Below are 17,845 nucleotides of genomic sequence, written 5' to 3'. Positions count from 1 at the left end.
AGGTTGCCTGTAACTCAGCAAGGGGAATGATTGCTGAATGACATGACCTTCCCTACGAGGCCTAAGCAGGCTGTCTCTGAAGTGCTCCCAAGATCTGATGGCCTGGAAAGAAACATCCAACCCACCAATAAATTCTGCATCTTTTTCACAGCTGTGTAGAGTGCTTACCATTTGGCCAGCTCTCCAGATATATTGGAATGTTTTCTTCAGTTATCTACACACTCCCGAACTTCTACCTCCTTGTTTCCTCTGCAACATTATATAATACTTCATATTTCTACACCACATTCAAAGGATTTAAAGTAGTTTACATCAAGCCTCACAATTTTCTGTGAGGGATATATTCATATTTACACACAAAAACAACAAAACAAAAACCACCACCACCACGGTGACAACAGGTTCAGGGAGGTTAAGTGACTTGCCCAAGGTCACACAGTGAGTCAATGAGAAAACTGGGAACAGAATCCTCCCCCCTGCCGCCCAAAATGCCGATTCTCCATCCCTTGCTTTAATCACTAGCTAGTGCTTCCTCTTACTAGTTTGAAACAATATGCACTAGAAAATGTAGAAATCCCACAATAAGACAAGTTCCTAGGCCCACTTATTCTCCATTGCTCTTTGCTGCTGACCTCCCCACCCAGATTCTTCAAGACAAGTCTCTGTAGCCTGATTCCACACACATCCCTTGCCCCAACAGGTGTTTCACTCTTGTCCACTCCCAGTTCTTGAAGGCAAATTCTTATGGGACAATTCCCAACTGGAGCTAGGCCTGGCCTGCAAAGTTCAGAGCTGAATATGAAATTCCTTAAAAAGCTTTTGAGGGAATTCACAGGTACGGTTTTGGTTTAAGTCCCATTTTATTCTTCACCTTACTGCCAAAAATAAGCTTGCACACAGCCAGCTGCGTCTCATTTCCCTCCCCACAATGCCTTCACAAAAGTTTCTATAGTCGAACTGAACAAATCAGAAAGGTTGGCAACATTTTGAAACACGAAAACCCTGACCATGCTGGCCAGGGAAAAAAGAAAGAGGTAACTAATCTGTGCAGCAACTAATGTTCCTGAAAAGGGGTAGTCTGTATACATATTCCACAGTGGGTAAGCGCACATCCAGCATGCAGATGTCAGACAGTTTTCTAGTCAGCAGTATCCAAAGGGAGGGCACATACACCCTTCCTTTCCTTGCGAGCTTCATGAAGGTATAAAATCCAGAGCCCACTCTACTCAGTTCCTTCAGCACCACACGAGCCTGCAACATTAAAACTCTAAAGCAGGGGGATGGTGTGTCGGCATGGAATATATATATATGGACTACATGTTTGACTCAAACAACATTAGTTATTATACAGGTAAATAACCCTTTTTCTTCCCCCTTTGTTGAGCGCTAGTCCGTATACATATGATGCGGCTAGTGACTCCCAAGCAGTCATTCTCACTGGGGACGGGTACAATGAGTCTCCTTAAATATGGATTATAACAAGGATCTTCCAAATCTTGCATCATCCCTGGCTGCTTCCACCAGCACACAGTGCTTCATGAACATGTCTACAGATGACAAGGTTGCTGGTCTGCAAATATCCTGGATTGGTGGGTTTGCTAGACATGCCACCGAGGCAGACTGCACCCTGGTGGGTCTAGTCATGCACTGATGGGCAACTACTTGCCTGCTAGTCGGTAACATGACTAGATGTAATAGGCAATCCAGCTAGATATTCTTTGCATACACACAGCTTGTCCTTTGACTCTCTTAGTATCAGTCAGAAAAAGCCTGGGAGATTTCAAGAAAGGTCTTGTCCTGTCTAGATAGAGCCATATTGTTCTACACACGTCTAGCATGTGCAGCCTTTGCTTGGAGCTCCTAGGGTGACACTTGGGAGTCACACAGGCACATGGATGATCTTGTTGATGTGAAATTTTGACACCACCTGGAGAAGCACTCTATGAATGACTGTATAAGGTGGCTCTTCCATCAGAGCCTGCAGCTCCCCAACTCTCCTGACAGATGTGATTGCCAGGAAGAAGCCTTCTTTCATGGAGAGGTAGGGCAATGAGCATTTAGTCATAGGTTCAAAAGGTGCACCCATCAGTTTTGAGAGGGCAAAGTTAAGGTTCCATGCTGGCACTGGGGCGCTGACTCTCAGGCGTAAGCTCGAGCTGTCAACTTTGTCTAGAGAAATAGGTGGACCGAGTAGCATTTTCCTGCCACTAATAAGGATGCACTGAACGTCTCACGCACAGATCAACTCTGCTTGTGTCAACCAGCGAGCATCCACACCATCAAGTGGAGGGAGCTCAGGTGCAAGCCCAAGCCCCCATTCTGGACGAGAAGGTTGAAGATCAGGGGTTGAGAGATTGGTGGTACTAGAGAAAGATTGTAGAGACCTTCAACCACATTTGCTTTGAGGATAATTCTGGCTTTCTCCCTCCTGATCTTCTGCAAGCACTGTGGGCAGAAGGGGAATGCATATAGTCTGTCTGTCCATCTGTGGGAGGAGAAAGCCATCAGAGATCCAGTATTGAGCCCCTTTGCGCCCTCCTATCCTCTCCCCCTCCCCCCCCAAAAAAGTAGTAGCAGCAGCACTTGTTTTCTGGCTGTCACAGAAAAGTCCGTGTGATGAAACAGTCCTCCCTCCAAATCACTGGAAAGATGTTTCACGTGCATCACCCACCTGTAATTGTCTCAGAAGTGCCTGCTTGGGTCATCTACCTTCACATTGCCCACCCCAGGAGATTACCTAGTCAGCAGTCCATGTTGTTCCCTATGGCAAAGTCCCAAAGCTGGATGGCCTCCTGGCACAAGGGACAAGGCCAGCAAATGGCCCCTCCCTGCCTGTTTAGGTAGAAGACTGCTGCCATATTGACCAATACTACCAGGTCTGTCTGGCTGAAAATGCTCAGATGCCCTGTATATATCCCTGAGTTCTAGAACATTGATGTGTAAGGCCCTTGGTGACAGACCACAGGACCCAAGCCATGAGGTCACCCATATAAGTGCCTCCACCTGAACATGGATGCATTATTGATCATGAACAAAGAGGACGCCGCAGTTCTTGGGACAGGAGAGGAGCTGGTATTACAGGAGTGGGTGGGTGAGGTTCTGTAGCATGCAGGAGGTCGGACTAGATGATCATGATGGTCCCTTCTGACTTTAAAAGTCTGATTCTTATGTGTGAACTGGAGCTGTATAGGACCATCGAACATACACTGTCCAGGTCCCTCCACCAGTCTAGCAAACGGAGGACTTCCGGAGGGAGAGACACCACTCTGTCTAGTTAGTGTCTTTTTGGGTGGTGGACTACAGATAGCTGTGCGTGAAGTTGCAAGAAGTAGATCCTAGTATACAGAGTAACAAATCTATATGCTGCTCTAAGACCCAGAAGCCTGAGGCAGGACCCCACTCATATTGGGGGGGGGGGGGGCTGCAGGCAGGAGCAGAGACTCAGGGCCAGATTTCCAATTAGGCACAGTAGGCATGTGCCTAGGGATTGCTATGAGTTAAAAGTGGGTTAAAAGTTTCATATTTTACAGAAAACACAAAGGTCAGCTGTAGGCAGTGGGAATGCTGAAGACGCTGTGCCAAGGCGCGCATAAAGGTATAAATCAGGCCCTGCAGAGACTATGTTAGTCTCTAAGGTGTCACAAAGACTCCTCTTGTTTTTATGTAAAATCTGTCAAGTGGGAGGTAGAGAGACCAGGTGGGTGAAGTAATATCTTTTATTAGACCAACTTCTGTTGGTGAGAGACAAACTTTCAAGCCCCACAGAGATCTTTGGTAGTAGATAAGCAATTACTGTCTCCGCATTGAGTACAGCAGCCAATTAACCCCTGCATGGCTGATAGTGAATGAGAAGAAATCCACATTAACTCTTGCATGCCCAAACACACCAACACCTTGAGAATGGACACAGTGTTGGCCCAGATTTGAGATTCTGAGTAGCCCCTGACTTAAGTTCCCTCTAAGCTGCACAGCTGCATGGCTGTGCAGCAGCCTATTAAGCGCCACGCAGGCGCTCAGGCTGCAGTGGGGAGAGGTGCCTGTCCCAGCCCCAACCCAGCCCCAGAGCTGCCGGGAGGGGGGCTTCTCCCCCCAACCCAGGTGCTGCTGCGGGGAGGCCTGTCTCTGCATCATAGCCCTGGGGAAGCCTGCACCCCAAACCCCTCATCCCCAGCCCCACTTCAGAGCCCGCACCCCCAGCTGGAGCCCTCACTCCCCCAACCCCAATTCTCTGCCCCAGCCCTGATCCAGTCCCAGCCATTACTTGCTCCTGCCCACACACCAGACTCCTCACTCAGACTCTCAGCTACACCTCCTGTCATTCCAGTTAACGCTTTGGTTTAGACTTAGTCTTCTGCCTCCCAGCTCTGACCCTTGTCATATGGGGGCAATTCTGAATCAGAAGCTTCGGCTCTAACTGGTAAGCCAGACTCTTGCTCCAGCCACTACGCCAGACTGCCCACAACTTGTTTGTTGACAGGATCACAGAATGAAAAGGATGGTGTCTTTGGGCACCAAGTCAAATCTACTGCCTGGTCAATGCACTTGAGAGGTAGACCCCCCCACACACACACACACTGGACTTTCTTCAAGGGGCCTCTGCTTATGGCCTGGGGCGCTCAGGCAGCCTATACTGGAAGAACAGCTATTGCTGACAGGGATCTCTATAAGGCAGCACTTTAGACCTCAACCCTTGGGACCAGAGGGTGACTCTAGAATCTTGGAAGGCTTTCATTGCCTCAGTCTTCTCATAGAAGATCAAGCAACACTCAAACAGCATGTCCTGAGTTACTGTTTATAACTCCAATGCCAAGTCAGGAGGTATGGCACATTGTGACCATTGTAGCCATCACCACGAAGACAGTGTTTGCCAGGTCCAAGGCTGCCTGCTTTGCAATTTTGGTCACCACATAACCTTCCACCAAGGTAGTCTGAAAATCATCCCTGTAATCTGGTGGCGGTTGTTCAATAAATGATTGTAAAGCACTCCAGTCAACATGGTTGTATTTTGCCAAGAGAGCTTGGTAGTCTGAAATCTTCATCTGGAGACTCAAAATGAAGTAAGATTTCTGGCCCAGCAGGTAGACGTGCTTTGTCTCCTTGTCTTTGGGGTCACTTTCTGGCAACTTTGATGGGTTCTCTTGTTGGCTGCCGTCAACACTAGAGATCCCAGTACCAGGTGCAACCAGAACTGTCCATGCCCAATAGCTGGGACTTGGTACAGTCTCTCTGCCCATTTAGACATTGGTGCCAGTACAGCCCTATAACTAAAAGCCCTATAACTCCTTGTTGATCATGATTGCTATGCATCCCAGTGCTGAAGCGCACAGGATATCAAGACATTTATGAGGTATATCCTGCATCTCTTCAGTAGATATCTCATGAGCTCTTGGAACATGTTGCAGTTCTCAGAAGTGGTAGCAGACTGATCTGGAACCAGGAAACAACGTTTTCACATTGCAGGGCACCCCCAAGGTGAGGTTAGTAGGGCATCATCAGGACAGGAGGCTGTAATTGGTACCATCTGTCCCTAACTCTAGATCTGTTGCATTGGAGCAGCTTACTCCTTGCTCTGGTCTGAGGGATGCAGTGGGGACAGGTCCAGCAGCTGGAGTGGGCCACTGTACTTGTGGCATAGATGAAGTAGCTAGTCATGGGTAGTACTGAGGTGTTTCGGGGGCCTAAATGCTGCACATGCCATGATCATATGACATCAGACCCCATGAGGTTTGGTCCCAGGACCAGGCTGGGTCAAGACAACACTCTGCCATCAGCCACAGGTATATGGCTCTTATCCCCCGGGCGAGACTGATGCTGTTAAGTGCTGGAACCAGAACTGGGGCCAGCTGATGGCTTTCCTGGGAATCTGAAGAGAAGAGGGAAGAGTCTTCCAGGAAGAGTGATGCTCGCCCTGTGGGTGTAGGAGGAACCTGACTGGATGGTAGAAGCAACAGAGGCACCAGGCCCAGGAACCTGGACCGTGTCAGCAGTAAGCAGCTCCAATAGTTGCATGGGTGCCAGCCCTGGGGATGTGGCCTGGTGATGTGACCTGCAGACTGGTGCTTAGGTGATTGCACTGGCGCCAGTGGAGGTGGCAACAGAATGGCCAATAGTGGAGTCAGGCTTCTGCTGGTACCATGCTAGCCAGTGGTCTCTCCGACTGCCCAGCTACCAAGGTGGCTAAAATGGCCATAGCAGCACCAGATGGGACCTCTGTTGTGGCCAGGGCCACTCAGCTGCATGGGCTCCAATGCTCAGGGAACTTCTCTGAAGTTTTGAGGCACCTTTAATGTCTGACAGTCTGGTGGCCTTATGCAGCCCTAGAGTCGGATCCAGAAAGGAGGATCTTCAGATCTTCTCCTTTCAGGACTTATGCTTTAAGTCCAATTTGTCTCAGCTTCCCAGACGAGGAAGCTGCAGGCCTGAGTAACTCTTCAGTAGTTTGATGTTGAAACTGGGGCAGATTGACTGCCTCTGGGCTCCTGGTGCTTGGAGCCCAGGATCAGAGACCAACCTCACTGCCTGTTCAATGAAAAAAGCCCTCGCATGTCTCTACTTTGAGCACTTGGTCCATTTTGAGAAGCACCAGCTTTCCAGGACAAGCCCCTCACTGAGGGAGAAGAGATCTCTTGTCCACCACTGAGACTCACGACTGCCTCACAGGATGGGCAGTTCTTAAAGCCCAGGGAGCTGCCATGGTCAGCCATAGAGGCTGGTACTGCCAGCAACTGCAGGGAGGGGACGATTTCTCTTCCCCACCCTCCCAGCATCCTGTAGACCTAAGTAAGTAACACTAAAGTAGAGGTAAATCTGAAGGGAGTTGCTCCAACATATACCACAGACAGCGAGAAGTAAATGGGTGTGGTGGGGCAGCTCAGCCCTTTATACCCTCACAAAACACATGAAGAAAGGAAGGGTACATGTGCCACCCCATTACATACTGCGGACTAGAAAATTCTTCAATGCATATGCACTAGACTTACACCCACCTGTGCTTTTTAGTGTGCATACTTCTTGCTAGGAAGTGCTAACACTTTTTATCTGGCCAGACCATGTCATTTGGCAAGATCACCTCAAGGCTTTTTTATGTAACAATAACAGGTGCAAGATTAAGGGATGCATACAATAGAGTTAATAACTAATAGATTTTGATTAACAAAACAAAACCATATACCCATTGTGAATTCCATTCAAATATTTGCCGTGTGTCACTGCAGGCAACAAAATGGAACAAAGAACAGTTCTTGCTTCATCTGCACTTTCATACAGGGGCAGCCAAACTAGTGACATCCTATCAAGGCTCCACTAAGTTCTGAGGATGACTCTTCAGAGAGGTCAAATTTTTAAAGAGCACAGCATCCACATTGAGAGCAAATGTTTAAGTGAGCTCAGTTCCCATTTAGACATCAAAATTAGTGGCCACATTTTCAAGAGAACTCAGAACATGGAGTGCCGAGTGCTTCTGAAAGCCTGGCCCTTATTTAGGTGATTAAATGGGAGCTGGGCTGTTTTCAAAACTTGATCCTAATTGCAATTGCCGAGTACTTTTTAAAATTTTGCCCTAATTGCCTCATTATGGGTGGTCAGATTTTGTACTAGAGATGACAGCAACTCATTTTCTATATAATCTTGTTGTACGAATATCCTTTTTGCACAACCGGCTAGTCATCCACAGTTTGAACCTATGACGATTGAAGAGCCATTTGTATAGCTCATGCTGCAACATTCTGTGCTTCACTGAAATTACTCAGAAAAAGTTGGCGGAATGGTGAGCCTTTCCAGAAAGGAAACTATACCTTCTTAGTTCCCAAGCGATCTTTGTTCCCATTACAGAGTAACTTTCAATTTATACCTGCTGGGGAATAAGGGCCTGATCAAAAGCCTATTGTAGCCAATGGGAGTGTTTCCATTGACTTCAATGGGCTTTGAATCAGGCCCTAAACTCAGTTAGGGTGAAAGTGTCGTGTACTAAAAGGGTTACATTTGCTGGGGAGTAAATAGGAGAAGAGAGGTTGTGCATGAGCTGAAGGAAGATAACATCAAGGAAAGTTTATGGTGACATACTTTGTCACTTAAGTGGTACTTTTCATCACACATTCATGGATAACTACATTTGGCACTGGAGCTGCTGGCAATTAACAACTTGGTAGGAAAATCTTTAAAATAAACTTGATCTGAAATGTAAAACATTGTTAAAGTATCATATCCAGTAGGGCTGTCAAGTTTCTAATCCATGAAAACCAAACACCCCTGCTCCTCTCCTTTCTCCGAGGCCACGCCCCTGTCCTGCCTCTTCCTCTGAGCTCTGCCTTCTGCCCCACCATCACTTGTTCTTCACCCCTGTCCCCGTTGCTCATTCCCCCTTCCCCTGGGACTCACCTGCTGCCTGCAGAGCTGGGCTTGGAGGAGCGAACACAGAGCCTGCCCGATTGGGACATGGCAGGGGTCAGCCCCCAGATTGAGGAGCTGGGGTGGGGAAATCAGGGCACAGCAGGGTGGGGTCCATCCCTGGAGCGAGGGGCCCTGGAGGTCCCGGAGTGAGGTGCTGGAGAAACCAGGGGTAGATGTCTTTCACTCACACAGCACCAGTATCTACCTTGGAGCTCGGTCCGGGAGCCAGCCAGTTCTCTCTGTCAGGCTGGGGGGCAGGAAGAGCAGCAGCTGCTAAGCAGAGCCACTCATCTAGGCTCCAGCAGCAGCCAGTGACCTCCAGCGGAGGCCAGTCACTGCAGGTAACTGGACTTTTAGCATCCAGACAGCTGTGCTGACCTGATGCTGCCAGCTTCCCCTTTCAACTGGACATTCTGGTAAAAAACCAGACACCTGGCAACCCTAATATCCACTAATTAAGAGAAAAGGACACAGAAGTTTCAAATCATAAATGGTTTTGAGTGTTAGGTCCCCCACCAAGAAAAGGAACTCTCCCCCCCGAAGTCACACATGTTAAATTGACTATAACTCACACGCAGCTTCGACAAAATTTAAGAAGATATCTTCTTCAGGCTGAGTTTCAGAAAGAAAGAAAAAAATAATCAGGTCTAAAGGACATTTTTGTGTGGCCCCAGCTGATGGAGCCAGGTAACCCAGGAATTCTTCTTGCATAGGGGGAAATCCCTGAATGGCAGAGTCAGTGTAAGGCTCTGTGCCTCTCCTACTTGCTGCCCTATTTAGGGTACACAGAGGGCCTGGCTAGAGTGGCACTGCTTTCCGGCTCTTTCTGGCTGACCAAAAGGCCCCTTGGGGTCATGGTCACCAGGCACAAGTTTGACAGCCCTTGGCACAGTCTAAATGGAACTAGGACACACCCAAGAATTGTTTATGTCTAGGTCTAACTGAACAACAAAGGATATTTGCCAAAGCATATCATCTTAGTATAAGACAGATTAACAGGATCTTTAAAACTCAGTAGCCAAATGTACAAAAGAAGGGTACAGAGAGGTAGTGGGGATGTCAGCAAGTAAATCAGGAGTTTGGTACGAAGGATGCTGCATCCCTCACCACAAAAAATTGCCAAAAGGGCCGAGTCTGAGTGCCTCTGAGCACTGGTAACTCTCATTGTCAACTATGGGACTAATCCATTGTAGTCAGTCTCAGCAAAGACTTCAGTGGATATGGAGAATGGAGCTATTTTCTCATTTCTTTAGGTCAGTGTTGAGACACATTGGCATGGAAGCAGCCAGTGCTACACTCATGGTCTGTGGATAAATTGCAAACTTCATTTTCCAGCACCTTTAGCAAATATTAAATATGCTTAAAGTTATGACATTAAGGAAAAAAAAGATTCATGGAAGAATTTGAGCAGATTGTGACCCAAGAACCTCTTAACCTGGCAAAGGGCTTACAAGAATATCCTGATTCTGGTTCACCAAAGACTACCATTTGAGGTCTCAAATGAAAGCTAGAGGACACATGTATGTATATACTGTATACTAAAAATATATTCTTAGACTCTGTATCAAGGTATTACTCACCAGCAAAGGTGAAAAACAGGTTATTGCAGATAAGAAATGTTTCTCGCTGTCTTGATGTAAATTAAGCATTGTAAGCCAACACAATGGATACCTATTTGCATGCGAAGTCATATGTACACTAGGATGTGAAATCAACAGGAAAGGAGGGCAGAGGGAAAAAAAAAAATAGACACATGTACAGAGGGTTGTTATCCTGTCTCTGAGTAAAGGCAATGAATTGAGGGTATTTGTAAAATAGAAAGAAGACACCCGGGTATCCTTACAAAGAAAGTAAATGGACATGTTTGTATTAATGAAAACTAGGCCCATGGGCAGTGGGAGGACCCCTCCTTCGGGAAGGCTAGACCCTGGCCCCACCCCTTTCACATGAGGCCCCACCCCCATGGCCAGAGCCCAAAGGCCCCCCCGCAACTGGAGAAGCCCCCCTGGGTTGGCTGGAACCCCAAGCCCCTTCCCTCAGCTGCACCAGTGGGCTGACCCGAGCAGCTCCAACAGCGCTGGTGGGCTGAACCACGGGCCGGCCAACCCGATCACACAGCCTCTACTACCCGAGCCACCCCAGCTCCAGGCCAGCCTGAGCAGCCCCGGATAGAGACTGAGAAATGTAGCACACTTCCCCCTCCCAAAATTCCCAGATGCTCAGCAGAAGAACGCTGAGCTTTTTATATGTGCCATGCAGGTTCCAGGGTGGCTGAGGAAGCAGTATCTACTACTCAGCTTCCCGGGTTCATCAGTAAACTCTCTGGAGTCCAGGGAGATTACTGATGAACCTAGAAAGCTGAATAGCAGATACCGCCTCCTCAGCTGCCCCGGAAACTGAATAATACTAAGTAAAAACATGCAACCAGGAATCCCGCAGCAGCGGCTGCGCTAGGGAAGGCTGAGCCTTCGCTGGCCTATTGTACCCGCTGCCTGGGTCTCAGCCAGCCTTGGCTGAAAAAGTGTTAAAGAGAATTTTGGGTGAGAAACTTTAGATAGGAAGTTAACCTGTTATTTAAGCTTAGTCTCTTGTTACACTTGGTCTCATGTTATGGTTTTGTACGATATATAACCATTTGTATCCAATATCGTTACTCTCTATCACCTGAATCTCGAGTCTTTGATAGTAAACTTATTCTTGTTTTCACTATAAATATATATGTGGTGTTAAGCAAAGTACTGGTCCTGAGTTGAATATTAGAAGCTGGTGTTAGAATTACCAGGCCTGCTATTCCCAAAGGAACACTATGGGTGTTCAGTGGATAAGGGGCTGGACACAGCAAGGAAGAGGGTGGGGGTTGATGTGTACCTGTTGCTACCTGTACAGAGAGAACGAGGTCTGCAGACGCCTGGAAGGTAGTGGTTATGTTGCCAGAGACTGTTGGTTTTAGGGAGCTAAGCCACAGCAAGCAGAGACAAGATTCCTTGACGCTAAGGGCAGGAAGTGGTGAGGATCCTCACAACCGGGGCTGCCCCAGAGAGCATCACATATTTTATGGCTTTGCCATAATAACCAGATGATGCAGTGACAACGATGGTCATTACCTGCTCCAACCTTTGGAACTCTAGAATAGATTTGAAAGTGTGAGATTGCTACTCTGTAATTAAAGTCTTAGAGGCTACATTATATGAAATAGACACTGGGTTTAGAAGTGTCTTTGTTATTACATGCATTAGTTTATTAGGGAGTTAAAATAAGTGAAATTACTGCTGCTAGTCATGTTTTGTCAGGGCACTCCTGTAAGTTAAGCATCAATTAAGGCTTTGGTTGAATAGTTTTAGTGTTACATATAGAAGTATCAGGTCTGTAACAGCACATGGCTGCCTACTTTAGAACAGAGTTCTACTCCCAGATTTACCAGTCATTCTTGTCACCAGCATTTTGGCCAAATGAATACAACAATGGATCTGAGGACATTGGAGGGTGTAGAGGTTTTCTGAGACTTTTTTTTTGGTAAAAAGAATGCATCAGGTATAGCAATATTTTTGAGATATTGAAAACAGGGTGATGAAGCAAGATCACTGAGGAGTAAAGGACCTGCAAATTTTTCCATTATGATATCACTGAAAACCATTTTGTAGAAGTCCCTCCTCACCAATTATGCTTTTAAGGTGTTCAAAGTAAATGCAACTAATTGAAAGATTAACTCATTTCACCCTATTTGATGATACAAAGGGCTAACTTGTTAGTGTCAATACAGTCTTGAAGTACCTTTTCCAATGCTGATACAGGATATATGATGTCTCTGTTTAAAGGAAACTACTGTATCTTTAATTAGAACAATAAGACACAAAATTCAATGCACTGAGAATAAGGGCAGGAACACTATTTAATAAGACACTCAGTTTATTCTTTTCTTGTTAATATCAAAATGGCAATAGCCTAATTAAAATGACTTGCTAATCATTTTAATATCTTTTTATAAGATTTCATTGCTAATTATCAAAAAGAAAAAGGAGTGCTTGTGGCACCTTAGAGACTAACCAATTTATCTGAGCATAAGCTTTCGTAAGCTACACGAAAGCTTATGCTCAGATAAATTGGTTAGTCTCTAAGGTGCCACAAGCACTCCTTTTCTTTTTGTGAATACAGACTAACACGGCTGCTACTCTGAAACATTGCTAATTATAATACTTTCAAGAAGATGAAAGTTCCCTTTGTAAAAACAGTGTTTCTGCCGCTTTTCTCACTGAAATACAGATTTGTCCATTTATCCAACTCCTTTTCTACTGGAAAATAAAAGAAAAATGTTTGTGGAAATTTTCAGGGAGTTAAGCAAGGAAGAAGTAGCATTACACAGTACATATATTCCATAATATTAAAACTGAGGTGTGGTGGGTTGGACTTACCTCTGAGCACCACCTTGGGTCCAGACATAGTACTCCCATTCTTCAGCTCCCAGTAGGCCATCAGCCTACTTCTGCAGGTCTTCTGTGGCTCAGCCCACTGGCCGGATCACACAGTCCAAAACCTTTCCAGGGTACAGTTCCTTGCCATTCTGGACCAACTATAAACAAAACAGTTTCTTACCCTTTGGAGCTAAATTTCCTCTCCTGAATTGGGTCAGCAGGATTCCCTCTGAATTCCTGCCACTGATTATAGCCTGGGACCAGACCAGGGCACTTTAGTAATAGTCTAGGGAACATCCTTCCTCACTTCTCTGGCTCAAGCCACAAACTGACTTGCTCATAATAGGCAGCTTCTTTTATTTCAGTCTGGTGGGCCTTGATTGGTTGCTGCTGGCTCCCAGTCCTTCTAGCTGCTGGAGGACCAAATCTCACTGGTTTCCAAAATGGCTACTCTTCTGGGCAAGCTGGGAGGTCGAATATTTGCTGTTCTTTTCCTCTCAAGACTGTTTCCTAGGGCAGGATGCAACAGAACAGCCAGTCAGCAGCTTCCAACAGAGGGCCGTGAAGGCCTGGAACATCCTGTCACAAGAGATTTTAAATCCAACAGGAATATCACTGTTACTTTATTTTGTGACTGAGTTGGGAATAGGAACATAAATATCACCATTATCTTATTTTGTGATTAATTTGGGAATAGGATCAGAAATGTTATTTTTAATTATACTGCATTGCAAATGTAAAGAATGCTTTTCAAACTACAGAATAAGGGCTTGTTTTCACTGAAAATTTAACTCAAGTCAATGTTGCCACTAACTTGAGTCCCATCCACCCACCCACACACCCTTAACTTTAGTGTGATGGTGCTTTTAAATAGAGTAGGCTGGCCCATCAGGGGGTAGAGGCTAAAGCTTGAGTGACCATAGCTAAGGCTACATTTTAGTCACAGGTATTTTTAGTAAAAGTCATGGACAGGTCATGGGCAGTAAACAAAAATTCATGGCCCGTGACCTGTTCATAACTTGTACTATATACCCCGACTAAAATCTTGGGGGAGGGTCATGAGGGGGCAGACCGAGGGGGCAGCCCAAGGGGGCACTGTGGGTGCTGGGGGGGTGGCAACATGCGGTCTGGGACCCCCACCGGCAGAGTGGATAAAAATAAATGATTTTTTAAAAAAGCAGATTTTTTTATTTAAATAGCATTTTTATCAAAAAAATCCAATCTAAAGATAGATTTACTTAAGATATTATAGCTCAGGGATATCTCATAATGGAATAGGGATTATAAATTCTAATTCTATAGTATGAGACAATATACTCATGTAATGTTTAAGAAAAGTTTTGTAAATGAGTTCCAATAGTTTATGGGTCCCAGGGGCCTTTGTACAGATTATTTAGGTTAATTTTTCTATCTACCCAATGGGACTCAGTGCTCAGTCTAGAAGATACCATCAGAGATGCTTAGTTTTGCTGTGGATTTGTGTCTCTAGAGATAAAAACATTTTTGCTGTTAACAAGCATGTTAAAATAAATAAATATAGAGAGGTGAGAAATAAGACCTGAACCCTATTGTCCCTCTGCAAATTTGTGTACACAGAGTCAATCCCTTACCTCTCTCTAAAAGTGCAAAAGTTTCAAAAAGTTCAATGAATAGAAGATTGTTGGGGGTGGAATACATCTGGACAAGGAGCAGAAGTCTAGAGATAAACATGAGAAGGGAGGGACAGGCAGTAGAAACAAAGTGAAACTGTTTATTCCAGAAGTCTTGAGGTTTGAGTGTAGCCTTCGTTGATTTGAGATCTACCATACCATTCTCTCACAAGAAGGGAAAACCTATAATGGCAGCAGGCTGTAAGAGAGACCCAGTTTGAGAATATTTTAATGAAGTTCCTCTACCTGTGGGTCAGACAGGCATGCGTGCGTGCAAAATGCCAACAGTGCAACAAAGAAATGCAAGGCCTGGTTGCCCAAATGAAACATCATCATGAGAAGTGTTCCATCTCAGGAGGAAGCTGTGTTGAAGATGATGAAAGGAACATGTAGGATCTTCAGGTTGGTAAACTTTTTTATTTCAGGTTTCAGAGTAGCAGCCGTGTTAGTCTGTATCCGCAAAAAGAAAAGGAGGACTTGTAGCACCTTAGAGACTAACAAATTTATTTGAGCATAAGCTTTCGTGAGCTACAGCTCACTTCATTGGATGGCTTATGCTCAAATAAATTTGTTAGTCTCTAAGGTGTCACAAGTACTCCTTTTCTTTTTTATTTCATACTTCTTTCTTAAGGACTGCCTGTCTTCCTTCTGGACTATTCTTGAATTCTCATGTTTGAACAAAAAAATTTAGTTGTTACTCTATGGTACTATCATTTTAGATGCAGTTGTGATAAAAAAATAAATAGCTGAAATAGGCAGATCTTCCTTTTACAATTTCACTTTTAAAGTGGTACTGAGTGTCAGTGAATCTAATGAGTAATACTAAATGAGCAGTATGGTAATAATAATGAAATAACGGCATTGACTTATTTTGTTTAGGAGAAGCCATCCTCAACATACAGGATTCTGAAGACTACCCACCTTTAAGATCACCATCATTTTCTAGAGTTTCAGAGTTTTCTGCCAATGGTAGTGTTTCAGTCACATTACGTATGTCATATAGCCACAGTATATCACTTGTGGCACAAAGAAGAAAAAAAATCTCCATCATGCAGAAACAACCATAGATAAAGTTTGTAATAAGAACCAGCAGATTACAAAAATAGGTAATTGATGAAAAAACTGCCCGGTTTGTTTATGCAACAAACTCTCCTTTCCGTATGATTGAGAACCCACACTTCATTAACATGGTTCAGTCATTAAGACCAAGATACAGTCCACCCAACAGAGCAGATGCTGCAGGCAAATTGCAGGATAAAGTGTATGAAAGAGAAATTGAGCAGCATGCAAAAGGTCTAGAGGGAAAATTGTCGTCGTGTCGTGATGGGTGGAGCAGTGTCCACAATGATCCTGTTGTATGTGCTTGTGTGACAACAAAAGAGAATGTCTTCCTTACAGAAACAATTGATACATCAGGAAATGCACACACAGCAGAATACTTACAAGAAGTAGCAGTAAAAGCTATAAACAAACTTTGAAAAAAATTCAGATGTCTAGTACGCAGCTTGGTCACAGACAACGCTGCAAATGTATCCAAGAAGAGAGTGAAAAAGAGTCCCAAGCTAACAACATATAGTTGCAGTGCTCATTTGATACACCTCCTAGCCAAAGACTTCAGTGTTCCAGAAATAAAGGCTAATGTAGTTGAAATTGCAAAATACTTCCGTAACAGCCACTTTGCAGCAGCTGCTCTGAAAAAAAGTGGGAGGAACCAAGCTAACTCTCCCACAAGATGTGCGACGGAACTCGGTAGTGGACTGTTTTGAGAATTATATCAAGAACTGGCCTAATCTGATGACAGTTAGTGGCATCTATTTTTTCACAATTTTGTTCACAGTCACAGCCAAAGTTGTCAACATTGGGCTTAAGAGAAATGTTGAACATATGCTGAGTACCCAGAAGCCTATTTCTGTAGCCTTGAACAAAATGCAAGGAAATAGTCGTTTTATTGTTGATGCTGTTGAAATTTGGAAGGAATTGAGTGAGATCTTAAGAAGAGAAATACGCAATGACAGGAGTTAAATTACAACCATTAAAAAAAACAAATGGGACAAGCACTATCTCCAGCTCATTTTCTTGCAAATATTCTCAATACTCAGTACCAGGGTCAAACCTTAACTGCAGAAGAAGAGAAGTTGACTACGACATGGACATCCAGCAATCCTCCCTCCATAATGCCAACTATAATAAGCTTCAGAGCTAAGGATGAACCATTCAAGAAATATAGGTTTGCTGATGATGTTTTAAAGAAAGTCACACCAGAGAACTGGTGGAAGTCATTTAAGCAGTTGGATTCAGAGACTGTTGACATGATAATCTCACTTTTAACAGCAGTAGCTTTTTCTGACGGTGTAGAAAGAATATTTTCTTCCTTTGGACTAATTCATTCCAAACTGAGAAATCGTTTGGGACCTGAAAAAGCAGGAGAGCTTGTTTTTCTTTTCCAGATTATGAACAAACAGAAAAATGAGGGTGAAGATGACAGAGTTAAATTCAGAAGCCAATATTTTAAGTTTCTTCCGTTGACCTGGCTGCCATAGTCGATTTAATTTTTTTAAAAAATATTTCATTTAACTATTTGAGTTTAAAAAACAAACAAAAACAAACCTGATTTTAAAAAATTTGAATGTTTAACTAAACTCAAAAAATCATAATATTTTAAACAAGCATATGAATATATAATGTTGTTGTTTTAGTTAAATAAAACAATTTAAATGTCTGTCTAGTGATGTTCTCCTCCTAATACAGCATGGTAAGAAAAACCTCCATATATTAATGATTAACCTGTTGAATTGGAGATAGTTCACCTCCCAACGACTTCATAAATATCTGCTTCATTTACCTTTGGTAAGTGAAATAACCAATCATTCATTTTCTGAAATAGCTGAAAAACTAATCTAAAAAAGTTTCCAAAGAAATCACTTAAAAAATGTATAGTGTGTACCTTCTAAAAATGAAACCTACATGTATCTCTCAGTTGTGAGAAATATGCATTAAGGTTGTAACAACCAACAAGAATGCACTTTTATGTAGAAATCCATGATTAAATCGAGTCTTCCTGACTAGTGATTTAAATCAAATCCACCCTGCCGTTGGTGCTGGGGGGGGGCGGGGGGGGGGAAAGGAGGGTTGGCAGGCTCCCTACCCAGCTCCATGGCTCCCCAGAAGTGGGGAAATCCCTCAGCTCCTAAGCAGAGACATGGCCAGGCAGTTCTGTGCGCTGCCTCTGCCCCAAGCACCAGCTCCGCAGCTCCCATTGGCCGGGAACCACAGCCAATGGGAGCTGAGGGGGCAGTGGCTGCAGGCAGCAGCAGCACACAGAGCCTCCGCCTAGGAGCCAAGGTATGTCACCGCTTCAAGGGAACCCCTCCCTTCCCCCCCCCCCCCCCCCGAGGTAAA

The 17,845-nt window shown here is 44.6% G+C and overlaps 2 protein-coding genes across 4 annotated transcripts in view; both read right to left on the bottom strand.

Annotated features, from left to right (window-relative positions):
- TP53INP1 (tumor protein p53 inducible nuclear protein 1) overlaps window positions 1-12,881 on the bottom strand; it is a 54,264-nt gene extending 41,383 nt beyond the window's left edge. For 2 of the 3 annotated variants that reach the window (XM_073330544.1, XM_073330552.1), the window contains exon 1: window positions 12,798-12,881. In XM_073330544.1, the coding sequence (XP_073186645.1) occupies window positions 12,798-12,836 (39 nt within the window). In that variant the 5' untranslated portion in view covers window positions 12,837-12,881. The remainder of the gene's footprint in view (window positions 1-12,797) is intronic. The other variant, XM_073330545.1, reaches the window with a different exon arrangement.
- The window catches only part of CCNE2 (cyclin E2), an 86,762-nt gene extending 73,879 nt beyond the window's left edge, over window positions 1-12,883 (bottom strand). Inside the window, exon 1 of the mRNA XM_073330540.1 lies at window positions 12,798-12,883. The gene's annotated coding sequence lies outside the window, so the exon portion shown is untranslated. The remainder of the gene's footprint in view (window positions 1-12,797) is intronic.
- Window positions 12,884-17,845: the final 4,962 nt, after the last annotated feature.

This window comes from Lepidochelys kempii, chromosome 2 (genome assembly GCF_965140265.1).
Source record: "Lepidochelys kempii isolate rLepKem1 chromosome 2, rLepKem1.hap2, whole genome shotgun sequence".
In the NCBI taxonomy this organism is placed as follows: domain Eukaryota; kingdom Metazoa; phylum Chordata; order Testudines; family Cheloniidae; genus Lepidochelys; species Lepidochelys kempii.
The sequence above is the reverse complement of the archived record's forward strand: the minus strand, read 5'-3'. Positions and strand labels throughout refer to the sequence as shown.